This window comes from Cydia strobilella, chromosome Z (genome assembly GCF_947568885.1).
Source record: "Cydia strobilella chromosome Z, ilCydStro3.1, whole genome shotgun sequence".
NCBI classification, from domain to species: domain Eukaryota; kingdom Metazoa; phylum Arthropoda; class Insecta; order Lepidoptera; family Tortricidae; genus Cydia; species Cydia strobilella.
Window position 1 is genome coordinate 3,629,836 of NC_086068.1, and position 22,806 is coordinate 3,652,641.

The following is a 22,806-nucleotide window of genomic DNA, read 5'->3' on the forward strand; positions in this document are numbered from 1 at the left end:
TTCTTATTTTCCTGAACTCCTAGTAAAGAACTATAAAAATAGCTGGCATTTTTCACAAACGATGCACTTTTACTTTTCGCTTTTCGCGTTTCGCTTCGCGTCGCTGAAATCTTATAATATCCACGCGATCATTTTATCAAATACGAACCGTAAATAAAAATCAGTGCATATGTTATAAATTATAAACTATTAAGGGGCCCACTGACTATCAGTCCGCCGGACGATATCGGCCTGTCAGTTGTTCGGAACTGTCAAATTTTTGTTCTAACTGACAGGCTTATATCGTCCGGCGGACTGATAGTCAGTGGGCCCCTTTATAGGGGTGAATTGTAATATAATTATGGTAATTGCTTTGAATTTATTCCATACATATTAGTTTTCGTGAGACCAAGCCCTCCAGTGGCTGATCCTGGATTCTAATCGACACCTTCATCTTTTGCTGCTAAGCCTGTTCTTTAGTCATCTTGACGACCAGTCTGGCCTATTAGGTAGTGACCCTGCCTGTGAAGCCGATGGTCCTGGGTTCGAATTTATTTATTTGTTTATTTAACCAACTTACATTTACAGCAGGTTGCCAAACATGAAAGTTATAGGTCACAGTACAAAAATATAAAATTATTAATAACATATTTAAAAATAACATTTTTTTTAAATTACCGAATGGTAAAAGCATTTGTTTGTATGATGAACACAAATATTTGTTACTGAGTCATGGGTGTTTCCTATGTACATAAGTATGTATTTATCTATATAAGTATGTATATCGTCGCCTATATAGCACCCATAGTATAAGCTTTGCTTAGTTTGGGGCTAGGTTGATCTATGTAAGATGTCTCCTAATATTTATTTATTTTCATCTTTCTATTTCAGTTTATGATTTATATATAGGTAATATCGTGTCTTTGAACAACACAATTCTAAATATTTAGTAAAGCCATTCAAATAATTCCTCGTTGCTAAACCTTTGTAAATCGAATTGATTGTTATTAATCGAAGCTTAACACCAACTCATAAACATAGCCAATCTATCATAAACTAAAATAACTATCTTCTTGAACTTACTGTAGGGCTTAGTCAATTTGTGTAAGATATAATCGTCATCTGGGTTGGACAGGATGAAAACCTCCTGTTACCCTCTGTCGAGATGTAGGGCTCAGGACAGGAAGACTATGATTATTCTTCCACTGACTCCAGTCCTGGACTGCTTAGGTAACCTCTTCCCATCCCAATACAATAATTGTACTAAAATATTTATTTATTATTTATACAACTTCCAGTATGCGAGGACGTATGCGGTCAATTGAACCTGTTCGAAGACGGCCAGTTCCACATGGCGACCGTGACAGACCACGCGCAGCTCAAAGAGATGACTAAGAACCCGAGCACCATCACCGTGCTGGAGGAGCGGGTCAACGAGTGGATCAAGAAAGTTATGGAGGTCAGTACATGTTATAAAACTTAGCTAAAGTCCCTAACATGACAAACATGACAATCAGTGGCGTAACTAGGGGGGGGCAGGGGGGAGGGCAAGTGCCCCGGGCGCCATCCAAGGGGGGGGCGCCAAAATGGGCAAAAGGCAGCAGCAGGGAAACTTTTGTCAGTCGTCAGGGGGCGCAAATTTGGTGACTGCCCCGGGCGCCATATCCTCTAGCTACGCCCCTGAGGACAATCGAACAACAGGACAGGACAAAATAACAGTTCTGGCGTGTCCGTACACATATTAGTGCGTGCGGACGAAAACTATACAGTGAGGAAGGCTATGAACATCCCAAGCAACCCCAGGAGAAGAGGCAGAAGACCAGCAACCTGGGGCAACGAAAAAGAGATGAGGGCACAAAACCTGACAACACAGACAACCCAGGATAGATTGTCCTCGCGCCGACGTACGAGGAGGCCCGACCCCAGCTGAACTGGGAAATGGGCTAGACAAAGATGAAGAAGATTAGTGCGTGCGGGACGCCCGCGCAAATTACAGATAACTATATGACTCCGATATTGTTTTAATATCGGTTTCATGTCAGGTGCACGTTCGAATTGGCCTGTTAGTCCTCTTATAGGCCAATTCGAGTTTTAGTTATTCGATCTGTTTCCGATATGATACTGATCGAATACCTAATCCTCGAATTGGCCTGTTAGCCTCGCACGGCGCTCTTGGCTGGAGCTTGAGTCGAAAGAAGGACGTGTCGGTAGTTTATAAGCCTTAGATGTTTTCTGACGTCTGCTGACGAGTAAACTTGTTCGAGATCGGTTGATATGATATGAGACTGAGTTACTATACTAAATCAGTTAGATATCAAGGAATCTTGAGCTCTCGCTCGTTTTTCCGAGCCTTGTTATCGCATTTTTAATTACCATAATTTTAACCACTCCGTATAAATTTATTCTGCTCCACTGCTTTTGTTAAATGTGTATTTTTCTGTTTGCCGATATTTCTAAATTGTGTGTATTTGCAGCAAACAAATAAACGCTTTATCTATCTATCTACTCCTAAAGCTTGTATAAGGCAAGTCAGAGATTTGCTGTCACTATTTAGCTCTACAAATACGCAAAGGACAGACTGCGCATCGAAGTTCTAAGGTTTGCAGTTGCCTTTGTTATGACTTTCATAGGCAGTATAATTATGAGTATGATCGAGGTTTTACATAGCTCTTCTTCGTTATTGCACCCCTAGTATGCCGAGGGCTGGAGCCGCCTCCACATGCAGATAGTTTTATTTATAGAATTCTATATACAAAATAACAATAATGTAATGCGGAGGGATGAAAGTCATGTGACGAGAAAGGTATTACGAAAGAATGTCGAGGGAAGTATCGGGAGAGGAAAACCGAGGAAAAGGTGGATGGACTGCGTGAGAGATGATATGAAACGAATGCGAGTGAGTGATGAGATGACGGGCGAGAGAGAGGTATGGAAGAAAAAGACATGCTGCGTCGACCCCAAATGAATGGGACAAGGGCAAGCGAATGATGATAATGATGATACAAAAAATTGTTTCTCAAATAAAGAAAATAAAATAAAACTATATATTTGTATCTACAACCACGGACAGACATTACATGGGATCGGATCGACGCCGCTCTGTGTTTAACTGTCTATCATCTTCCTCGCGTTATCCCGGCATTTTGCCACGGCTCATGGGAGCCTGGAGTCCGCTTGGCAACTAATCCCAGGAATTGGCGGTTGCACTAGTTTTGTGTTTCTCAATGCTCAGAATTATTCAAACATGTTTTTTTGTTTTCATCAGATACTGAGCGAAAGTGAGCAGCTGCGCCGAGAAGTGGATTCCAGCGGTCCACAGGACGAGTTAGAGTATTGGAAGAAGAGGGGGGCACAGTTCTCCCAACTAGTTTCCTACTTACAGGTATTTTCAACTAAGTTAAGACAAAAGTGGGGGAATGGAAGGAAACGCGGCGAAAAAAAAAGTTTCATCTTATAATTAGTATTCTTCTTTATTCATTTTCTGTCTTAGGTTAGGGTTTTTACAATATGTATATAAAAGTAAAATACAAATAAACATACAAAAACAATACAAAATACTTATAAACATATTATAAAAAAACCTAACCTAGTGTGTAGCCAGTAGCGAGGCAGGGCCCAAGCTGCCGGTGGTCAGAGCCGCAGAGAGAGGAACCGGCGGACTATCCGCGCCGTGTCCAAGATCACCGCCTTCTGCATCTGACCCTTGATCCAACTACCTAGCGAGTCTTCAAGGTGTTGGTCGAGACTCTTCGCTATGAGACCGTTCGCTGAAACGACCATTTAATTATTATTATTATATTATAGCATTTTCTACCATATTCTTTCTTTTTGTTTAGTTTATGCATTTTTGAGCAAGTTATTTTATTTTTCTTTATGTATCCCTCTCTGGGTGAAGGCCTCCTCCAGTTTTTTCCAACTTTCTCTACCTTCTCCTGTGTCCATCCAGTGTTTTCCGGCTATTTAGGTAATGTCCTCAGACCAGCGTTTCTTCGGCCTGCCTGTGGGGCGTTTTCCGTGTGGTCCCTTCCGTTTTGTGGTTTGTATGGTCCATCTTTTGTCTGTCATGCGGGCTACATGGCCAGCCCAGTTCCATTTAAGTTTGAGAGTAATGGGTAAGAGCGTCGGTTACCTTGGTTTTTTCTCTGATTTTTGCGTGTCTTATTTTGTGTATATTCCGCAGCTTATAATTATTAACATGCGTTAAATAAATAAAAAATACAGATCAAATTACTATAGAATTACTATTCTCTCTAGTTTTGTATCCCTAGTATTCACATGGCTAGGACCGCCTCCGCGTTTCTAAAGTTTTAATATATGGGAGTGAAAGTCAAATTGTGCGCCGAATACCGGCCATAATCTACATTGCATTTTCAACCTTCTCTCTATTTTTGTATTCCTAGTAGTCACACGGCCAGGGCCGCCTCCTCGTATTAGAAATGCGTAGAAATCAAATTGTGCGCCGAATACCGGCCAATTAATCTACACTTTTTCATGCCGCGGATGCATCGTGATTTACAACTTTCTGTGCAAACACTGAAACAGTGTAGGCCGTTTAGGAGTTTATATACCTACTAATACTACTACTTCTAGTTATTTATTGAAAAGGTTTGATTTTAGCAGGAGTTATTAAGTTTTTAAAAGACCGGGGTCCGTTTATCAAAAGCTTGTATCTTGTAATACAAGTGGAAGTCCCTTTTTGGCAGTTTTTGTTAGAAAGGGACTTCCACTTGTATTACAAGCTAGAAGCTTTTGAGAAACAAGCGCCAGGCGTCATACTGCAGCGCGTCGCGTCGCGCGCGCAGCGCCGTTAGCTAAGTTAGACTTAGGCCAGAATTACACTTGTAAGTTTTACTTACGTAAGTAGGGACACAGCTATACTACAGAATTATATATGAATATCGTTATCTCATTCTAGCAAATAGCTTTGTCCCTACTTACGTAAGTAAAACTTACAAGTGTTATCCTGACCTTAGTATGTCTCACGATAGTTTAAATTAGATTAGTCGTATTTTGTTCACAGGACAACGAAGTCCAATTAACCCTAACCTGTCTACAACTAGCCAACTCTAAAGTCATCAAGTTATGGCGCGACACAGACCACAAGATCACCTTCTGCTACAACGAGGCGAAGGACAACGCCAAGTTCATCCAGGCCATGGAGAAATGCTGCCATTCGTTGTACCTGGACGATCCGGTGAAGATCAAGGACTCCATATTGAGTCTGCTGCAGACTGTGCGGCTGATACATAGTGTGTCGCAGTTTTATAATACGTCGGAAAGGATTTCTTCGTTGATGGTTAAGGTAAGGTATGTTAAGGCCGCGGTAGGCCTAAGCGCTGGCTGGACGTCGTGAGCGGACATGCAAGAGAACAATCTCACAACTGTGGATGCCGAAGACCGGGAAAAGTGGAGAAGATTGATTAGGAAAGCGGACCCTGGCGCTAGGCCGGGAAAATTCTAGGTCGAATGAAGAATATACGCTGATCGGTATGTTAAGTCTTTTGAAATATTGTAATATCAGAACAAACAGCTGTAAGTATATGCTGATCGTGACAACTACAGCATTTGAATTGAACTATTTAGCGGCAATAAGTACGTCAAGACTACGAGTACTACTGCCACTAGTGGTACACTTGCAACTAATCCATACTTTAATATTATAAATGCGAAAGTTTGTCTGTCTGTTTGTCTGTTACCTCTTCACGCTTAAACCGCTGAACCGCTTTAGTTGAAATTTAATTTCCGACCCATGTCGTACATCGTCTGTAATCAATACATGAAAGTCGTTAGAGACCTCATAGACTGTAAGGTACAAAGGTATTGCGAACGCAACCCTTTATGTGTATAATGCAGTAGCATAACGCAGCCGTCGGGCTCGCTTACTATGCGGAGGCTTATTTAAATGCAACAATAGGAGCGCTCCACATAACCTGTATCGCGGCCAATTAGAGGCACCTAAATTTAGACTACCATTCTAACATTCAAAATTAGCTTAACCACTTTCGCATCAGCCTCCATACTATTACTACCACTTCTACACCTTTAACCGTTTACGTCAACTGTACCTTGTAAAGCAACCAGCACCTATATGATTACACGTTTACTTCAAATCGAAGTCTTTTTATTTGTCGTCGAGACCTGCACGGCGGCTACAAAGGTTTACTGGATCAACATAGCTTTCATTTGCCTACTCGCTGGCTGACTCCTCATCCAACCATTCACAACTTTCAGATAACCAACCAAATGATAGAAACCTGCAAGCAATACATCACATGCCGCTTCAAAGAAACCATTTGGTCCCAGGACCGAGCCCTGGTCCGCGACAAGCTGATCCACTGCCTAAACCTAAACAAGACCTATAGAGAAACCTACCTGTTCGTTAAAAACCAGCCGTTTCTACCAAACACTGAGCAGTTCAGTTTCTCTGAGAATTACGTTTTTGGGAAGTTTGATACGTTCTGCAAGAGGGTGAATAAGATTATAGCGATGTTTGATTTGATGGAGGACTATAATCATTTGTTTGCGAAGAGGATGGAGGGATTGTTGCTTGGTGAAGGTAAGATTACCAGATATCTACAGAAATGAGTACGATTCAATTTGTTATTGATCGATCTTTTTAGGGTTCCGTACCCAAAGGGTAAAAACTATTACTAAGACTGCTGTATGTCTGTCTGTCCGTCTTTCAACAGGCTGTATCTCACGAACCGTGATAGCTAGACAGTTGAAATTTTCACATGATGATGTATTTCTGTTGCCGCTATAAGAAGAAATACTAAAAACAGAATAAAATAAATATTTAAGTGGGGCTCCCATACAACAAACGTGATTTTTTGCCGTTTTTTTTGTTTAATGGTACGGAACCCTTCGTGCGCGAGCCCGACTGGAACTTGGCCGATTTTTTATAATATAAGTAACTTCGAGCAACACCGGCTTCCAACACGTCGGAAGGGAGGAGCCCAAGCGATATCTTACCGTACAAATCATTCTGGCATTTTTTGTGGGGGGAAATGTGCACAGTCGCACTTTTCACTCACTAGGCACATACAAAATCCAATCTGTAATGACGACACATATACATAGAAAATGACACAGGTCAAAAACAAATCTTGCACATCTCGATCTCTTTTTATGTACGGACGAGTCACAAGTTTTTTTTACTAGCCTAATTTAGTGTCCCACTGCTGGGCAAAGGCCTCCCCTCGTTTCCTCCACTCGACCCTGTCGTTTGTAGTGTCCGGCCAATCCGGATAAAATGCGTCCAAGTCGTCCCGCCATCTCCTTTTCGGCCTGCCTGCACCCCGGCCAGCACCATCTATGGTGTTCCGTAGGTCCCACTCGGTAACCATTTTGGCCCACCTTTCAGGGTGCATGCGGCAGACATGCCCAGCCCAGTCCCACTTAAGCTTAGCGGTCTGGACAACTACATCTACAACTCGAGTTCTGGAGCGCAGTGTGTTTCTGATTCTATCAGTTCTGTGAACACCTAGTATATACAAGTATGATATATTATTATATTAAAGACCATTTATAAATATATTTGGAAAAAATGTGGAATAGGCATTCTCACTTACAGATCTCGAGGAAGCCGTCCACGCGTTTGAAGAAGCAAAGAGGGCCGTAACCAGTTGCCAGTACGATTATTTGGACTACAGGAACAACGAATTCGACAAAGACTACCAGGTTTTCGAGCAGAAAACTAACATGCTACGCGAGTCCATAGGGAACACTATAGAGGAAAACTTTTCCAGCGTGTGGGAGACGCCGCAAGGCATCAAGTTCCTTACCAGGTTTGAAAAGGTAAGCTTTCAGGTAAGGACTGCCAAGTTTTGTAGAACCAGTGCGAGTGCGAATATTTGGACTACAGGGACAACGAATTCGACAAAGTCTACCAGGTTCTCGAGCAGAAGAGGAATATGCGAGTCCGTAGGTAACACTATAGAGGAGAACTTTTTCAGCGTGTGGGAGACGCCGCAAGGCATCATGTTTCTTACCAGGTTTGAAAAGGTAAGCGCTTTGATACACTGGTTTTTGAACAGAAGACAAACTTGATACGCGAAGTCCACAGGGAACACCATTGAGAAGTTTGCCAGTTTATAGGATACACCAAAGGCGTCAAGTTTCTTACCAAATTTAAAAAGGTACGCGTTTAGATAAGGACTATCTGGTTTTGGAACGAGACAAACATTTGTTGAGTTGAGTTGAGTTTGCCAGTGTACAAACGCCGCAAGGCGTCAAGTTTCTAAAAAAATTTAGAAAATTGTCAATTTTTAATCAAATACTAATAGGCCTCATGTATTACCATCGTCCACACAGTTGACATACAATTATCAACTTTAATTCAAAGGATTATAGTCGAATGGTCAATTCAGAATGTTGCTGTTGGTGTATTTTCTTCAATATCAATCTAAATTGAGCATTCTACAAAGTAACCAACGCAAACAAATAGACATACAATGTTAGAACTACCGTACCGATAGCTACTAGTACCAGGACTACATGAGGTTTGCGAGGTTGTTCTAGAACTAATACAACTGCAACTATGTCACTGAAAACTATTGGGACAAGATTGGGACCGTGCAACGACAGCACACAGCGGTTGCAACTATATAGGCTCGTATTTTGGCAAAACTATTAAGCGAGAAGTAAGTAAATAAGTATTAATTTCAGTGAAAACTACTGAACGGAAGCGCTAGTAGCCTAGCCGCGACCTCCGGATTGAGTCGTACGCTCTTAGTACGACTCAATCCGGAGGTCGCGGGTTCAAACCCCGCGGGTTTTTCGGAACTTCATGTACGAAATATCATTTGATATTTACCAGTCGCTTTTCGGTGAAGGAAAATATCGTGAGGAAACCGGACTAATCCCAGGCCTAACTTCGGCACTTGAAACCCTTATGTTTGTTTACCCTTACTTTTTATGTACTATTTGTGCATAAAGTTTGGATTTAATTACACATTAGTTAACGAGTCTATACTTTAATTTATTTGTTTCGGGACCCTGTGTATTGAATCCAAACAATCGAAATAAGCAAACAGAAAAAAAAAACATTCTTTTGTCAAATTGACTTAAACTCATATAAATATAATTGCCTCAGAAATGCGTGGTTAAAATATTTCGGGTTACTCGTGAGCATGTATTTTTAAGCAGACTCCCAGCCCGCTTGTATTATCAGAGGGCGGGCGGACTATTTAATCAAGTCACTAATTAATTAAATTCAACCTGCATGTTGTCCAACGCAAGATCAAAGGCTTGCATCTACCAGGATAGCACACTATTGAAGAGTTGAGTGCAACCATGTTGAAAGGGGTGCATTGCACTGGGCAGTGAAATCCATACTTTAATATTATAAATGCGAAAGTGTGTATGTCTGTTACCTCTTCACGCTTAAACCGCTGAACCGATTTACTTGAAATTTGGTATACAAATAGTTTGAGTCCCGGGGAAGGACATAGAATACTTTTTATTTTATCCCAGAACTCATCCCTCAAGGGGATGAAAAGGGGGATGGAAATTTGAATGGGGAATCAATAACCGCTAAACCGATTTAGATAAAACTTGGTATGGGGATGGTTTGAGCAGTGGGGAAGGATATAGAATAATTTTAATCCCCGAAATCCTCCCTTAAGGGTGTACAAAATGGGATGGAAATTAATAGTGGACCAATTTGGGGGTGAAAAAAACAGGCCAAGTGCGAGTCGGACTCGCGCACCAAGGGTTCCGTACTTTTTAGTATTTGTTGTTATAGCGGCAACACAGAAGTACATCATCTGTGAACATTTCAACTGTCTAGTTATCACGGTTCATGAGATACAGCCTGGTGACAGACAGATAGACGGACAGACGGACAGCGGAGTCTTAGTAATAGGGTCCCGTTTTTACCCTTTGATTTAAAAGCAGATTTGTTAAGGTACGCAAATTACTAATTCCACGCAGCCGAAGTCGCGGGCAAAAACTAGTTTTCTATATAGAAATAAATTACAAACTTCTCTCTTTTTTTTACAAGCTTTTATTTAACTTGCAATGTTTGTATGTATGTTCGAGTAAAATCTTGTTAGCTAAATTAGACTCACTCCCTATTATTCGATTGAGCTGAAACCTCACATACGTAAGTTGGGTGCTTGGGTGACAATGCAATATTGTGCTACCGTCGAGCTGATCTGATGACGGACAAAGGAGGTGGTCATAGAAACTAGTTTGAATTACAGTTTGAATTAGTAATGTTACATTTTCAAGATAGTTGAAATTCGACTTAATGTCACTATGATAAAGTTCAAATTTCAGTTCGATAAAAGTGAAACATAGAACCCTGTAATATTGGGCCAGCGAATTGTCTCGATGAGTATTAGTTATCATGTGCTAGCCCGGCTGTTGAAAGAAAAAACAGCAATAAAAGCTTAACAATTTTTTTTTTGACAAATATTTTTTCTATTATCCTCTTACCGTTGTCACCGTTGTCCCGGTATTTTTGCCAAGCCTGAGGGCCTACAGCGAACACTGAAATTCACAATCAAAGTAGGGTCAAAGTAGGTTAAGAAACCCAGTTGCCAAAATTAAAAGTAATATGATTTGCCAGTCGACATCGATTAGGGTTCCGTATCCAAAGGGTAAAAACGGGACCCTATTACTAAGACTCCGTTGTCCGTCTGTCCGTCTGTCTGTCTGTCACCAGGCTGTATCTCATGAACCGTTTGAAATTTTAACATATGATGTATTTCTGTTGCCGCTATAACAACAAATACTAAAAAGTACGGAACCCTAGGTGCGCGAGTCCGACTCGCACTTGGTCGGTTTTTTCAAAAATATGACCAGACTTACAGCTTGGCAAAAAAGAGTAGAAATGGAACTACATTTTTTTATCATGGCGACATTTACTGTTTTCATACAAAAGAGACGTCAAAGTGACTCAATAGTTGCCATATGCAAGACGTTTTACATAGACATGGCGCCCCTATTATTTTCTACTCTTTTTTGCCAAGCTGCCCTAACAGCATTTATACGTCATTATGGCGTCAGCGACGTCATTATGATGCCATAATTACGTCATTATGACGTCGCTGACCTGGGTGTTATATACAAAGTGAAGCTAGCAAAACATAGTCTGCAGTGACGTTGCGAGCACCCGTCCTTCACGTCTTTGAATACAACGTCGCTTGTAACCCGGGAACGTGTAAATACTAGGCTAACATAGGGCACGAAGAGTAATGTTTACTGCAAGGGACGATTTAATAGTAGATTGTGTCACAAGGGAGCAAAATGACATATTTACGGCGAGGGCGTACAATTGAATCCTAAACGAAGCGAAGGATTCTATAATAGAATCCCGAGAGTAGCGAGGGATTCTAAAGTAGAATCCTTAGCGATGTGAGGGATTCAAGTGTATTACGCCCAAGATAGAAATAATTTTGCTACCATGTGACACATACTGCTTTTCACATCACCTATGAGGTAATTATAATGTTTAAAAATTTTATTTGAGCTAAAAAAATAATGCGCAAAAGAATGTTGAAATAGCGTCCTAGAACAGAAAAGTGTTACTTTGATCCCTCCTAGCAGGGAAGAAAAGTGCCACTTTGATCCCTCCTAGCAGGGAAGAAAAAGCCCGTTTTCGAATTGGTGATGTGAAAAATTATTTACAATGCATGTGCTCGAAAAGTGCGTTTCCTACGGAGCCATATCATGCGGAAAGTACTACTTTTCCGCACTAGTGCTTCTTGTTTTCAATTTTTTTTTACAGTACGTATGGCGCTACTTTCTCGCACTAGTGCGGAAAAGAGCACTTTTCGTGCATATGTAGAAAGTTTAAAGGGCCATATGTATTGTAAAACGTTGTACGATACACGTGCGAATAGGTAATTCGCAACTCGTGTCGATTTAAAACACTCCTTTTAATAATTAAACTTATTTGCCATGATATGTTTTTTTATTTACTCGCACAATGCATAGTAAAACATTGTATGATACACGTGTGTAAAGATGATTTCCGCACTTGTTGCATAAATAGCTATTTCATTTCTCATGCTCTGAAAGAGGGTCATTGTTGTTCTACTCGTACAAGGTGTGCAGAAAATTATACGTCTTGCTTTTACGTTTCAAGTACGATTTTTTTTACTTTTTTACGGTAAGCATTTGAAATTTAGGTTTAAATGAATTAGCTATAAAATTTCCATTCTGATATTTAACTCTCCATTCCATAAATAACGATACTTTTGCCTAAATTGTTAATTGAAAGTACCCACAAGAAATACTATAAAAATTATACTTAGTCATGTTTAAAAAAACACATGAATTTTACTTTCCTCGTATTCGAAATGAAAAGTAGTGTTTAACTCGGGTGAAAGGCATCATTTAAATAAATAAATTGAATTGAATTGAATTTCAGCCTCGAACTATTGGCGCTCTCACTGCGTTCGTGCGCCAAACAACCTCGGCAGAAATGAGTGCCTTTCATCCCTTGGTTAACAACTCCACATGTAGCATTGTCCTGAAATACTGGAACGTCGCGTTTCTGAAGGTCGCCGGTGCAACGTCGCATTGTACCCAGGCACGTGGTTATTTCCACCAGGCTTTCAGGAATAGTGGGAGTTTAACAAACTTTCTAAGGGAAAATTCATTCGAAGCGACGGCCAACTTTTGGAGCTTTGTACACGGTTAACACACATACACACACACATATACTGGGTGTTTTATTACAAGCTTTTATATAGTTTGTTAGTGTGGGTCAAATTTTGGAAGTTAAAGACCCACTTCCCGGTTTCCAGTGAAGCTGAAAATTTGCATAGGTACATACTGTCCGCGCGCGAATTCCGTGCATGGATGAGGAATGTTAGGAATGTTGGCCGTCATGACCGAGTGGTGTCATTTTGTACGTACGGGCGCGGCGCACACCCTCCCACTTCCTCGACCTCCGAATGCAAGGAATTGGCGCGTGGACAGTATGTAAATCGGGTTACAATGCAATAATTATGGTACAATCAGCGTCAAATACCTTGTAGCAACCAAAGTAGTCAAATAATTCGGTACACTACACCATACATTTAGTATGGTGTACCGAACTATTTGGCCACTTTGACTGCTACAGAGTATTTGACGCTGAGTGTACCATCAAGCTGATCTATTCTGATGATGGAGACAGGAGGTGGCCATTTATTTATTCTCATCTGTCCCGTTGTCTGTAACCCAGGAAGTTACAGGAGGTTGCATAGGCATAGGCAAATGGTCATTTTTTGGTTATTTTCTTAAATAACTTCTAAACTATTTATTTCAAAACTACAAAAAAATATATATTTGAGATTCTCACAATAAGTTCTTTCATTTGATATGTAACACGATAATATAGTTTAAAAAAACTTTATTTTTTAATTTTCTCATTTACCCCCCAAAAATGACCCCATGTTTAAAACTCATTTGTTACATGTCCATCTTTGGGTTACAAACATACATATGTGTACCAAATTTGAACTTAATTGGTCTAGTAGTTTCGGAGAAAATATGCTGTGACAGACGGACATACAGACGCACGAGTGATCCTATAAGGGTTCCGTTTTTTCCTTTCGAGGTACGGAACCCTAAAAATGGTTTAATCATAGAAATTTCACGTTTACGGCGACACTGGTAAACTCTTTGTCACTGCAAAGTGTGTGCAGGGTTAGCTTGGTCTGATGTATCTATGATGGGGACTATATTCAAAAATACTCTTCCTATAGCGGAAGGCCGATGCTGCAGGAGGGATTATAATGATTATTGGTGATGATCCAGGTAAATCGGGACTACGATGGCCTGACTTCGGCCACTTTCCTCTTAACAATTATTTCTCGAAGCCACGCCTGCATCTATCACGACATTCCCTCTACCTGTACCAGCAACTCATGAACCTACAGGAGTCAGGCTAAGCTAAGCTTGTATTGTCTCACCAAGTGTATTGCTTCTAAATCTCCAACATAAGTGTCATCTCCAACTACCCATTATTGATATAGAACTTGAGCTCAAGTTATATTAGGAGCGAGCGCAAATCGACACAAAAGTTAGCGAATGATGTTTTCAGAAAGCTGTGCGAATACCGATGTGCGATAGACATTTTAGCGTAGGTATTCGAGGCAAGCTGAAAATTTGTCTAATACTTCTCCTATCATACTCTAACTAAGAACTGCAGGCTGCATATAGCAGGGCTAAATAAACCCTTGTATTAAAAAAAATTGCCCAGAAAAGGTTCTTGAGGCAATCTGTAATTTGTTAAAAAATAAAAATAAAACTATTTGAGTCAGGATAATAATAAAAAGAATCGTCGAGAAGGCAGATCATTTTAGTGGGTCTTTCTACCTGCCAGATGATCTAGAAAGTTACATATGCCACTTACTCACACGCAAAATTAAATAAATCCTATACAAATCCAGTATCCTGTATGCGATATAAATTATACCTAGATAACAGAACCGTTTTGTATCAGTTTTCTGTATACCTAATATTGATGGATATTAACTTTAATTTTCTAATTCCAGGTCAGTCAAAAGATTCAAATAACAAAGTTGAGCGAGAAATACGACAGAGTTCTGCGCTACTGCGAGAAGGAGGTCGATAAGATCACCAAGATGTTCAAGAAGCAAAAAGACGATCCGCCGCTGCCAAGAAACTACTCTCCTGTTGCCGGTGAGCATGTATTTATATGACCATTGCGACCTAACAACTCTCCGACTCACTTAAGACATTAAGTTGAGCGAGAAATACGACAGAGTCCTGCGCTAATGCGAGAAGGAGGTCGATAAGATCACCAAAATGTTCAATAAGAAAAAGACGACCCGCCGCTGCCAAGAAACTGCTCTCCTGTTGCCGGTGAGCATGTATTTATATGACCATTACGACCTAACAACTCTCCGACTCACTTAAGACATTAAGTTGAGCGAGAAATACGACAGAGTCCTGCGCTAATGCGAGAAGGAGGTCGATAAGATCACCAAAATGTTCAATAAGAAAAAGACGACCCGCCGCTGCCTAGAAACTATACTCTCCTGTTGCCGATGAGCATGTATTTATATGACCATTACGACCTAACCACTCTCCGACTCACTTAAGACATTATTTTGAGCGAGAAATACGACAGAGTCCTGCGCTACTGCGAGAAGCGAGAAGGTCGATAAGACAAAATAAGTGCAAAAATGCAATATAAAAACTGCAATTTTGCCCTTCTGAACCTCTCATGGTTGGTCACGTTGGTCTACTCTTGAAAATATGGTCTAGTTTCCGTGTGAATTTTCTCATGGCATTTGCTCTTGAAACATGTAAAAATTCATGTAAAGACACGGGACTGTTGTTGCTACCTGTGTGGGCTAAATTTGTACTGATACTACCAGGAGATTATGAAAATGAAAAGCCTTTTCTACAATCTTACGCTACAGATCATACAGGTTTATCCAGAAAATATTACAAATATTCACATGCGATTGTGTATTCGACCCACTTCCCGAGTACCGTTTAAGCTGAAATTTTGCACGCATTGAATGACAAATGCAATACGAGTATTATGATGACATGGAGCTGATCTGATGATGGAGACAGGAGGTGGCAATGGGAATTTTGTGATAAAAGAACGCAAACTAATTGTGTTTGGGATTGTTAATTAGAATTGTCTCGATGAGCATTAGTTGCCTGTGGGAAGAAAAGTACAGTCAGCGATCAAAGCTTGTATCAAAAATGACATTTTTTCCAAAAACTGATTAATTTCGAAGCACCTCTATTCCGATATAAATATTTGTCGACTGTAAGTTTGATGAAATAATATGTGCGTCCAGCTCTTTAGCATTTTTTTGTTTGTTGAGGAGGCCGTTAACAATTCAGTGAATATTTGCTTAAATTTTTGCGAATTGAGGCTCTGCAAGTCGGACGGTGACCTATATATATGTCCACACCGGGATTTCATGAAAACGAGGAGCTCGATTATAAGTTTTGCTAAACTTACATGGCATTGTGCTTAACTCATTCCTAAGTGTCAGGAACGTTAGTTTTGTTTTTGAATTTGGAATCTTGACTTAGGTATTTTATCAGTAGGGTATTTGACTATAAATTATTTTACACCATGCATGAAATAAAGCACCAGAAGATTAATGGAGTAACGTAGACAGCAGTTACTTTTAGACACAATTTCTATTTTAAAACACGTATAGAACTATAAAGAGTAGGTAATTTGATTGTGACGTCACATGCTAGTGTTTCATATAAATTCCATAGTAGCAAAATCGATTTGACAGTTCGAAACAAGAAACTGATTTGACTAGTAGTCAAATACCCTGTTAAAATTACGTTTTGGAATAAAGCCTTTATATAAGAGCCTCTGGGACTTGGGAGGGTATATGGGTATAACTGTAAAAGTTAAGAAAAAAACTGCCGATGTTACTTTTTGAATTTGATAATTGAAATACGGCAACAGTGCTCATTACATCAGTAACGATTTATTTTTACAAAGTAAATACCTAATTTCTCAAACTCAAATATTTGATCTGTTACGGAAGGGGCCAGCTAATTGATAATTTTTAAGAGGTTTGCACCTAGTTCTTAGTCCACTCACGACAGTCTAGAGTCTAGACTAGACCTACGCACATAGCGGTGCGTTCTTAGTCGCTGAGAAATTAAGGATCATTTGATAGAACAAAAAAGCGTATTCTTCCCAAATACCAACATAAGCTATTCAACACTTATAATAATTATGTAGGTGATTATATGATTTCTAGCTAAAACTTTGAATCAGAAATTTTCATGTTAAATTTTTATGTTAGATTTTTGTTTTAAGGTCGCATAAAATGGTCCCGGTGTCTCCTCCACAACATGACGGAGACCGTGGAAAGCGTATCAGCGCACCCCGTGTTACGAGCCCTTCCTGCCGCCATGGACGTGATGAGGAAATACTCCAATACACGGACATTGATCACCAACTACGACCAGTCTATGCGTGCTGTCTGGATGAACCAAAACGTAAGTTTGTACAAGTCCCACCGACTGTAAAACATGACAGAGATGGTGGTGTCAGTGTAGATATCAAGGGCCTGACACTCTTTGATAGAGAAAGATAGTCTTATTGCGATTCCTATAAGAGGAAAGAGAAAATAGTGCCATGCTTTGTCCTTATCACCGACCGGGTTTTTTTTCATGGTCGGGTTATGGCAGCACAGGTAGGAGGCGATGGCGAAATACCGAAATTTATAAGAGTGAAAGAGATAAAGGATTATGCTGCAATACATTAACCTGTCAATACATGAATATGTCTTTCTCTTACCCCTGGTCGCTCGGTTTCATGTCTATAACTACTATACTATGTCTATGGTAGATATGTATGGTAATACTCAACCATCAGGGTTTAATTATTAGAGATGGGCCGAATATGGAGTTTGCCGAATACGAATATTCGGCCGAATGTTCGTTTTAGATCTTACCGAACTGAATATTCGGCCGAATTATTACTGTATCATTCCAATAAACCAGTTGAAAACGCATAAATTGCATTATTAGCTAAAGATGAATTGCATCCTTGGTTTTTAGTTCACGTATCAAAATCGAAGTTGTTTGCTGTACAACTTACTGAGTATAGATAGATTTAGAATCTCTGATTCTGTTATCTTCTAGGTCTAATGTTATCTAGAATGAATTATAAACGCATATACATTTTTCATATCATCGTGAATAAAAAGGATTAGGTTAATTTGTAAAATTTTCAAACTTTATAGTTTTAAAACTTTTTGAAACTGATAACAACTAGCCAAAGTTCTAACTACTTACTCGCTTCTAACTGACTCGGTGCATTTGAGCAAGCGAGATGGAACTATTCATTGATTACAGGTACACAGGTTTCACTTTCTATGACCTAGATCTAGAAAAGGTTAGTTAGGCACAACTCCTTAATACCATGTTATCCTGGTTACTACTAGGTATGATAGTTCTAACAACCTATATCTATGTTTGCTGGCAACGTTGCAATGTTTGAATAGGTTTTACTAAGGTGCAGCGGAGCAATTTCGATTGGTAAGTTATAAAGTACTTACCAGTCGAAATTGTCCCGCTGCACCTTAATCGAAATTAGCAGCCATTTAGTGGGATTATTTAAACTATCGCCAAAATACTATTAAAACTTGAACTACATTCGATTAAGTGACATTCAAATATAAAGTAGGATATAAATATGCGACTCGCCATTAAAAAACTTGTAAAAACACAGTAGGAACCACTATTTTTATAGAATATTAAAATAACCAACTCAAAAACATGGAAAATATGGAAGATATCGATTAGTTAAAATTTCACACAGTCAAGATTGCCTTGCACCTGATTGATTCATCTTTTTATTAAACCGGAGGCATGGTTTTCCAATTTAACAGATAGACAGGATGCAGCAGATCGATGCCTTTTAACCTTAATAACGAATTCACGTCAATTCATACTTTTGGTAAAACAACGAAACCCAAAAATAAAATGTAAATATAAAATACTTCCCCCAAATCACCCCCTTCCGGCATGGTGGAGTTTGTATGGGGAATTGATAAAAAGCAGATTGGACAAAAAAAAAACCGGACAAGTACGAGTCGGAGTCGCCCACCGAGGGTTCCGTACTTTTTAGTATTTGTTGTTGTAGCGGCAACAGATATACATCATCTGTGAAAATTTCAACTGTCTAGTTATCACGGTTCCTGAGATACATCCTGGTGACAGTCAGACGGACAGACGGACAGCGGAGTCTTAGTAATAGGGTCCTGTTTTTACCCTTTGGGTACGGAACCCTAAAAATAACCTACCCAAATTACTAACAACTTACAAAGCTAGTGTGTAATAATTACATGATGTCATTCCAGCTCTGGGATGTGGACGACTGCCTCAACAACACCTTGCTGAAGATAGACGAAGCTGGCCGCATCAGCGTCAACCTAGACAGCACTGTCAGGTTACTCATCAGGGAGTCTGACTGCTTGGTGAAGATGGACGTGGAGCTACCTATAGTGTGTCATTCGCTGTACGCTAAGAAGAATTACTTTACCCTGGTCAATGATTCTTTGGAGGTAAGTCAATGATAAACAAAAATCTGGCGCTTTTTAATATTCCAACCTAGACATCACTGTCAGGTTCATCAGGGAGTCTGACTGCTTGGTGAAAGATGGACGTGGAGCTACCTATAGTGTGTCATTCGTTCTACGCTAAGAAGAATTAACTTAGTTAATGATTCTTTGGAGGTAAGTCAATGATATACAAAAATCTGGTTAAGATCTGATACTGAAGATGTATGACGCTGGCCGCATCAGCGTCAACCTTGACAGCAATGTCATGTTACTTATCAGGGAGTCTGGCTGCTTAGTGAAGATGGACGTGGAGCTACCTAGATATAGTGTGTCATTCGCTGTACGCTAAGAATAAACTTTACCTTGGTCAATGATTCTCTGGAGGTGAATCGATGGTCTCATCTCGTGCTGATAACATTTCATGGCTCTTTCTCCGTTGGCTAGTTGGGTGGATAACATCCGGAAGATTGCGGGTCACCTCTGGATGAGATTAGGTCAGGACCGGGACAAAGGACTGATATGATGATGATGATGATGATGATATTTTTCTGTATTGTATAATTTTCGCTTCTGTGTTTGTACGAATAAATTATTTCCATTATTTTCTATATCTATTTTAACTTCCTCAGTTCCTCCTTGAAGACTATCTCCGCACGGTACGCCGGGTGAAACTCGAAGTGCGTCCTCTCTTTCTGCCTCAAGTGGTCCGCCTATCGTCCCTCCTGCTCCCCGGCCTGCGTTCCGTATCTTGGACTAGCGAGGACTGGGAAGAGTTTATAGAAAGGGCCAACGCTGCTATCAAAGGCTTTGATGTACTTGTTACTAGAGTACATGATATATACACGAATCGGATCATATATGTGCTGTCTGGTATGCAAGAGGTTACTCTGATTAATTTACCAGGTAAGCTATTTTTTTTTAAATACAGCGAATTTAAATATTTTAAATTTTCAATACAAAACTTAAATTCGCTGTATTTTTTTAACTATGGTATCTGAAGCTACATAAACTAATTACAGACATAGATATACCTTATCCTATCTATCCGCTTCTAAATTTCTATGTTAAATAATATCAATACATGTCGCAACTTTTCAGAACAAACACCATGGACGGTTGACGAATTTATAGAAAATGTGGAGACGGGCTGTCGGTAAGTAAATAGACATACATAATGCTGAGCCCATCGGTCGGTGGTATAAGAATACTAATTGAGAAGTGCGAGTCTTATGCCCAAAAACATAACTTACGATATAATGTCGCGAAAAGTGAGTACATGGTTTTCAAGGCGGGGAGCAAGTGCCCATCATACGTCCCACCCATTCGTTTGAATGGCTAGCAGCTGAGGAGGGTATATTCATTCAAATATCTTGGGCACTTGATCACTGACGATTTGCGTGACGACGCGGACATTGAACGCGAACGTAGGGCATTAGCTATTAGGGCTAATATGGTCGCCCGTAGGTTCAGCGGGTGTACAGCGCAAGTTAAAATAACACTTTTTCGAGCTTACTGTACTTCGCTGTACGCCTGCAGCCTGTGGACGAGGTACACGCAGCGTTCTATGAATGCCATGCGTGTACAGTACAACGACGCGTTCAGGGTACTGTTGCGGCTGCCGCGATTCTGCAGCGCGTCGGGCATGTTCGCCGACGCGCATGTGGATGGTTTCCACGCGACGCTGCGCAAGCGCTGCGCCGCGACGCTCCGAAGGGAGCGCGACAGCCGCCACAGTCTCCTGGCCGTCGTGGCAGGGAGATGGGACAGTGCACTTATTAGACACTGGACCTCCCAACATCTTAGTTTAGGTACTAACATAGTAATTTAAGTATAATTGTAACTAACAAAATATGGATTGTATTATCGTCCGAATTAAATGATTTTTATTTTATTTTATTTTTACAATGCTAGGAGGATATAACCAAACGGAGTAGCCATTAAGAGGCGTTCCCCTCCGTCGAAAATAGTCGGCCAATGGTCATACACAATGTACTCGTATGGACTGACGTTTATCTGACATGGCTATTTTTACGTTACGTATACATTTGACGTTTCCCTCCCCCGCAAAAATCGGCAGACTTTTTTGTACAGAAAATTACAGACGTGGCGTCTCCGTTAGTTATATTCTCCTAGATTTAATGCTTAATTACAATATACAGAGAGGTGTTTACATTCCTTTATCTAAACACATGTTACAAGCCATAGACATAGTATATACAAGTAATTATAGACATGAAACCGAGCGACCAGGGGTAAAAGAAAGACATATTCATGTATTGGCAGTTTCATGTATGGCAGCATAAACCTTTTTCTCTTTCACTCTTTTAAATTTCGGTATATCGCCATCGCCTCCTTGCTATGATGCAATAACCCGACCATGAAAAAATGCCCGGTCGGTGACAAAGACAAAGCATGGCAATATTTTTCCTCCTATAGTAATCGCAATAAGACTATCTTTCTCTATCAAAGTGTGAGAAACTTTTCGTTTTGTAACTTCGGCTCTTGAATTTTAAGAACCTGTTGCCCAAAATACTAATATTTTATTCCTTTCCTTTAGCAACGCATGCGTAGAACTGAACCGTAAGAGCCTCATGGTCGAGGAGGCGGTCGAGGAAGTCCTGGACCTTATCAAGAAAGCGGCCCACCAGTTCAAAACAGTCGAGATCAACCCAGATTTCGAGTTCCTCATTGCTGATGGTAAGAGAACTCGTATAATAATTCTGTATCTTTAGGTAGTTAAATAAACGTAAACAATGTTTTATATTTTCGCGTACTTGAACCATTTATTAGTTAACCAACCAAATAGAAAACTGCCTGGATCTGTTCCTCATCGTTCTGGCTTTAACCTATTTCATTTGATCGTGTAATATCTTCATCTACCCTCAAACGGCTAAATATTCGATCTCGTTTTATGTTCTTTATTAGGGCGAAGTCCAAAGTAATAACAAATATTAGAAAACTAAATTAATATCGATTAATCAAATCATCCTGATATATTCCTATCATATTCCTATTAACAAAATAGCACCATTATAATAGCAGCTTCGTTGTTATGTTGAGTATGTAATATATCTTAGTGACTTCAGCCGGGCTAGCACATGATTGGCGCGAGAGTATCTCGCCGCGACATAAAATCATACATCATAAATGTTTATTGCAAACCATGGTACATATGTTGTTACAGGTGATAAAGTTTCACATGGACCCTGACAGTAGCACATGTTGAAACACTCGCGGGTAAAATACAACTTTGCACCCTTGTATAACAAATAACTATTACTCAGTAAAGGACTATTTAGCAAATAACCCTAATATCTACTTGCTAAGATCCCAACTAACTTTAATTTCTGACATAAGTTACTCTGATTTAATACTATAAAATTGTTAGATACTGTTTTGACTGTGAAATTTATTTTTGTGTAATATCTTGACATTTAATTTTCTGTGATATTTAGTCTCTAATTGTACTAGTAAATAAATATTGTAAATATTGCATGCCTTCTGTCTGGTAGAACATAAGACACGCTTCTTTTAAATGTTTATCTACTTATGTAATACTATGTTCTTGCAATAAATTATTGATTGATTGATTTATTTATTTACTTTAACGTCTTTAACCATTCAATCCGAAAGGTTTCACAATAATACCTTGCGAGTTCCTATAATTGGCTTCCTGTAGTCTACTACAATGTTTTATATTTAATATCAAAGCCGTTGGATCTCCTAATAAATAAAAAAAATCCGTTCAGAATTCTTCCGAGATAAAAGTGCCTCAATAATTAGTCAATTTTGTTATCAG

The 22,806-nt window shown here is 39.8% G+C and overlaps 1 protein-coding gene across 1 annotated transcript in view; it reads left to right on the plus strand.

Moving 5' to 3' along the window:
- The window catches only part of LOC134755061 (dynein axonemal heavy chain 5), an 82,108-nt gene that overhangs the window by 13,218 nt on the left and 46,084 nt on the right, over positions 1 to 22,806 (plus strand). The window contains 11 exon segments of the mRNA XM_063691539.1: positions 1,278 to 1,438; positions 3,245 to 3,361; positions 5,000 to 5,281; positions 6,211 to 6,535; positions 7,553 to 7,776; positions 14,475 to 14,622; positions 16,757 to 16,938; positions 18,807 to 19,010; positions 19,637 to 19,910; positions 20,106 to 20,160; positions 21,565 to 21,704. Coding sequence (XP_063547609.1) covers positions 1,278 to 1,438; positions 3,245 to 3,361; positions 5,000 to 5,281; positions 6,211 to 6,535; positions 7,553 to 7,776; positions 14,475 to 14,622; positions 16,757 to 16,938; positions 18,807 to 19,010; positions 19,637 to 19,910; positions 20,106 to 20,160; positions 21,565 to 21,704 — 2,112 coding nt within the window.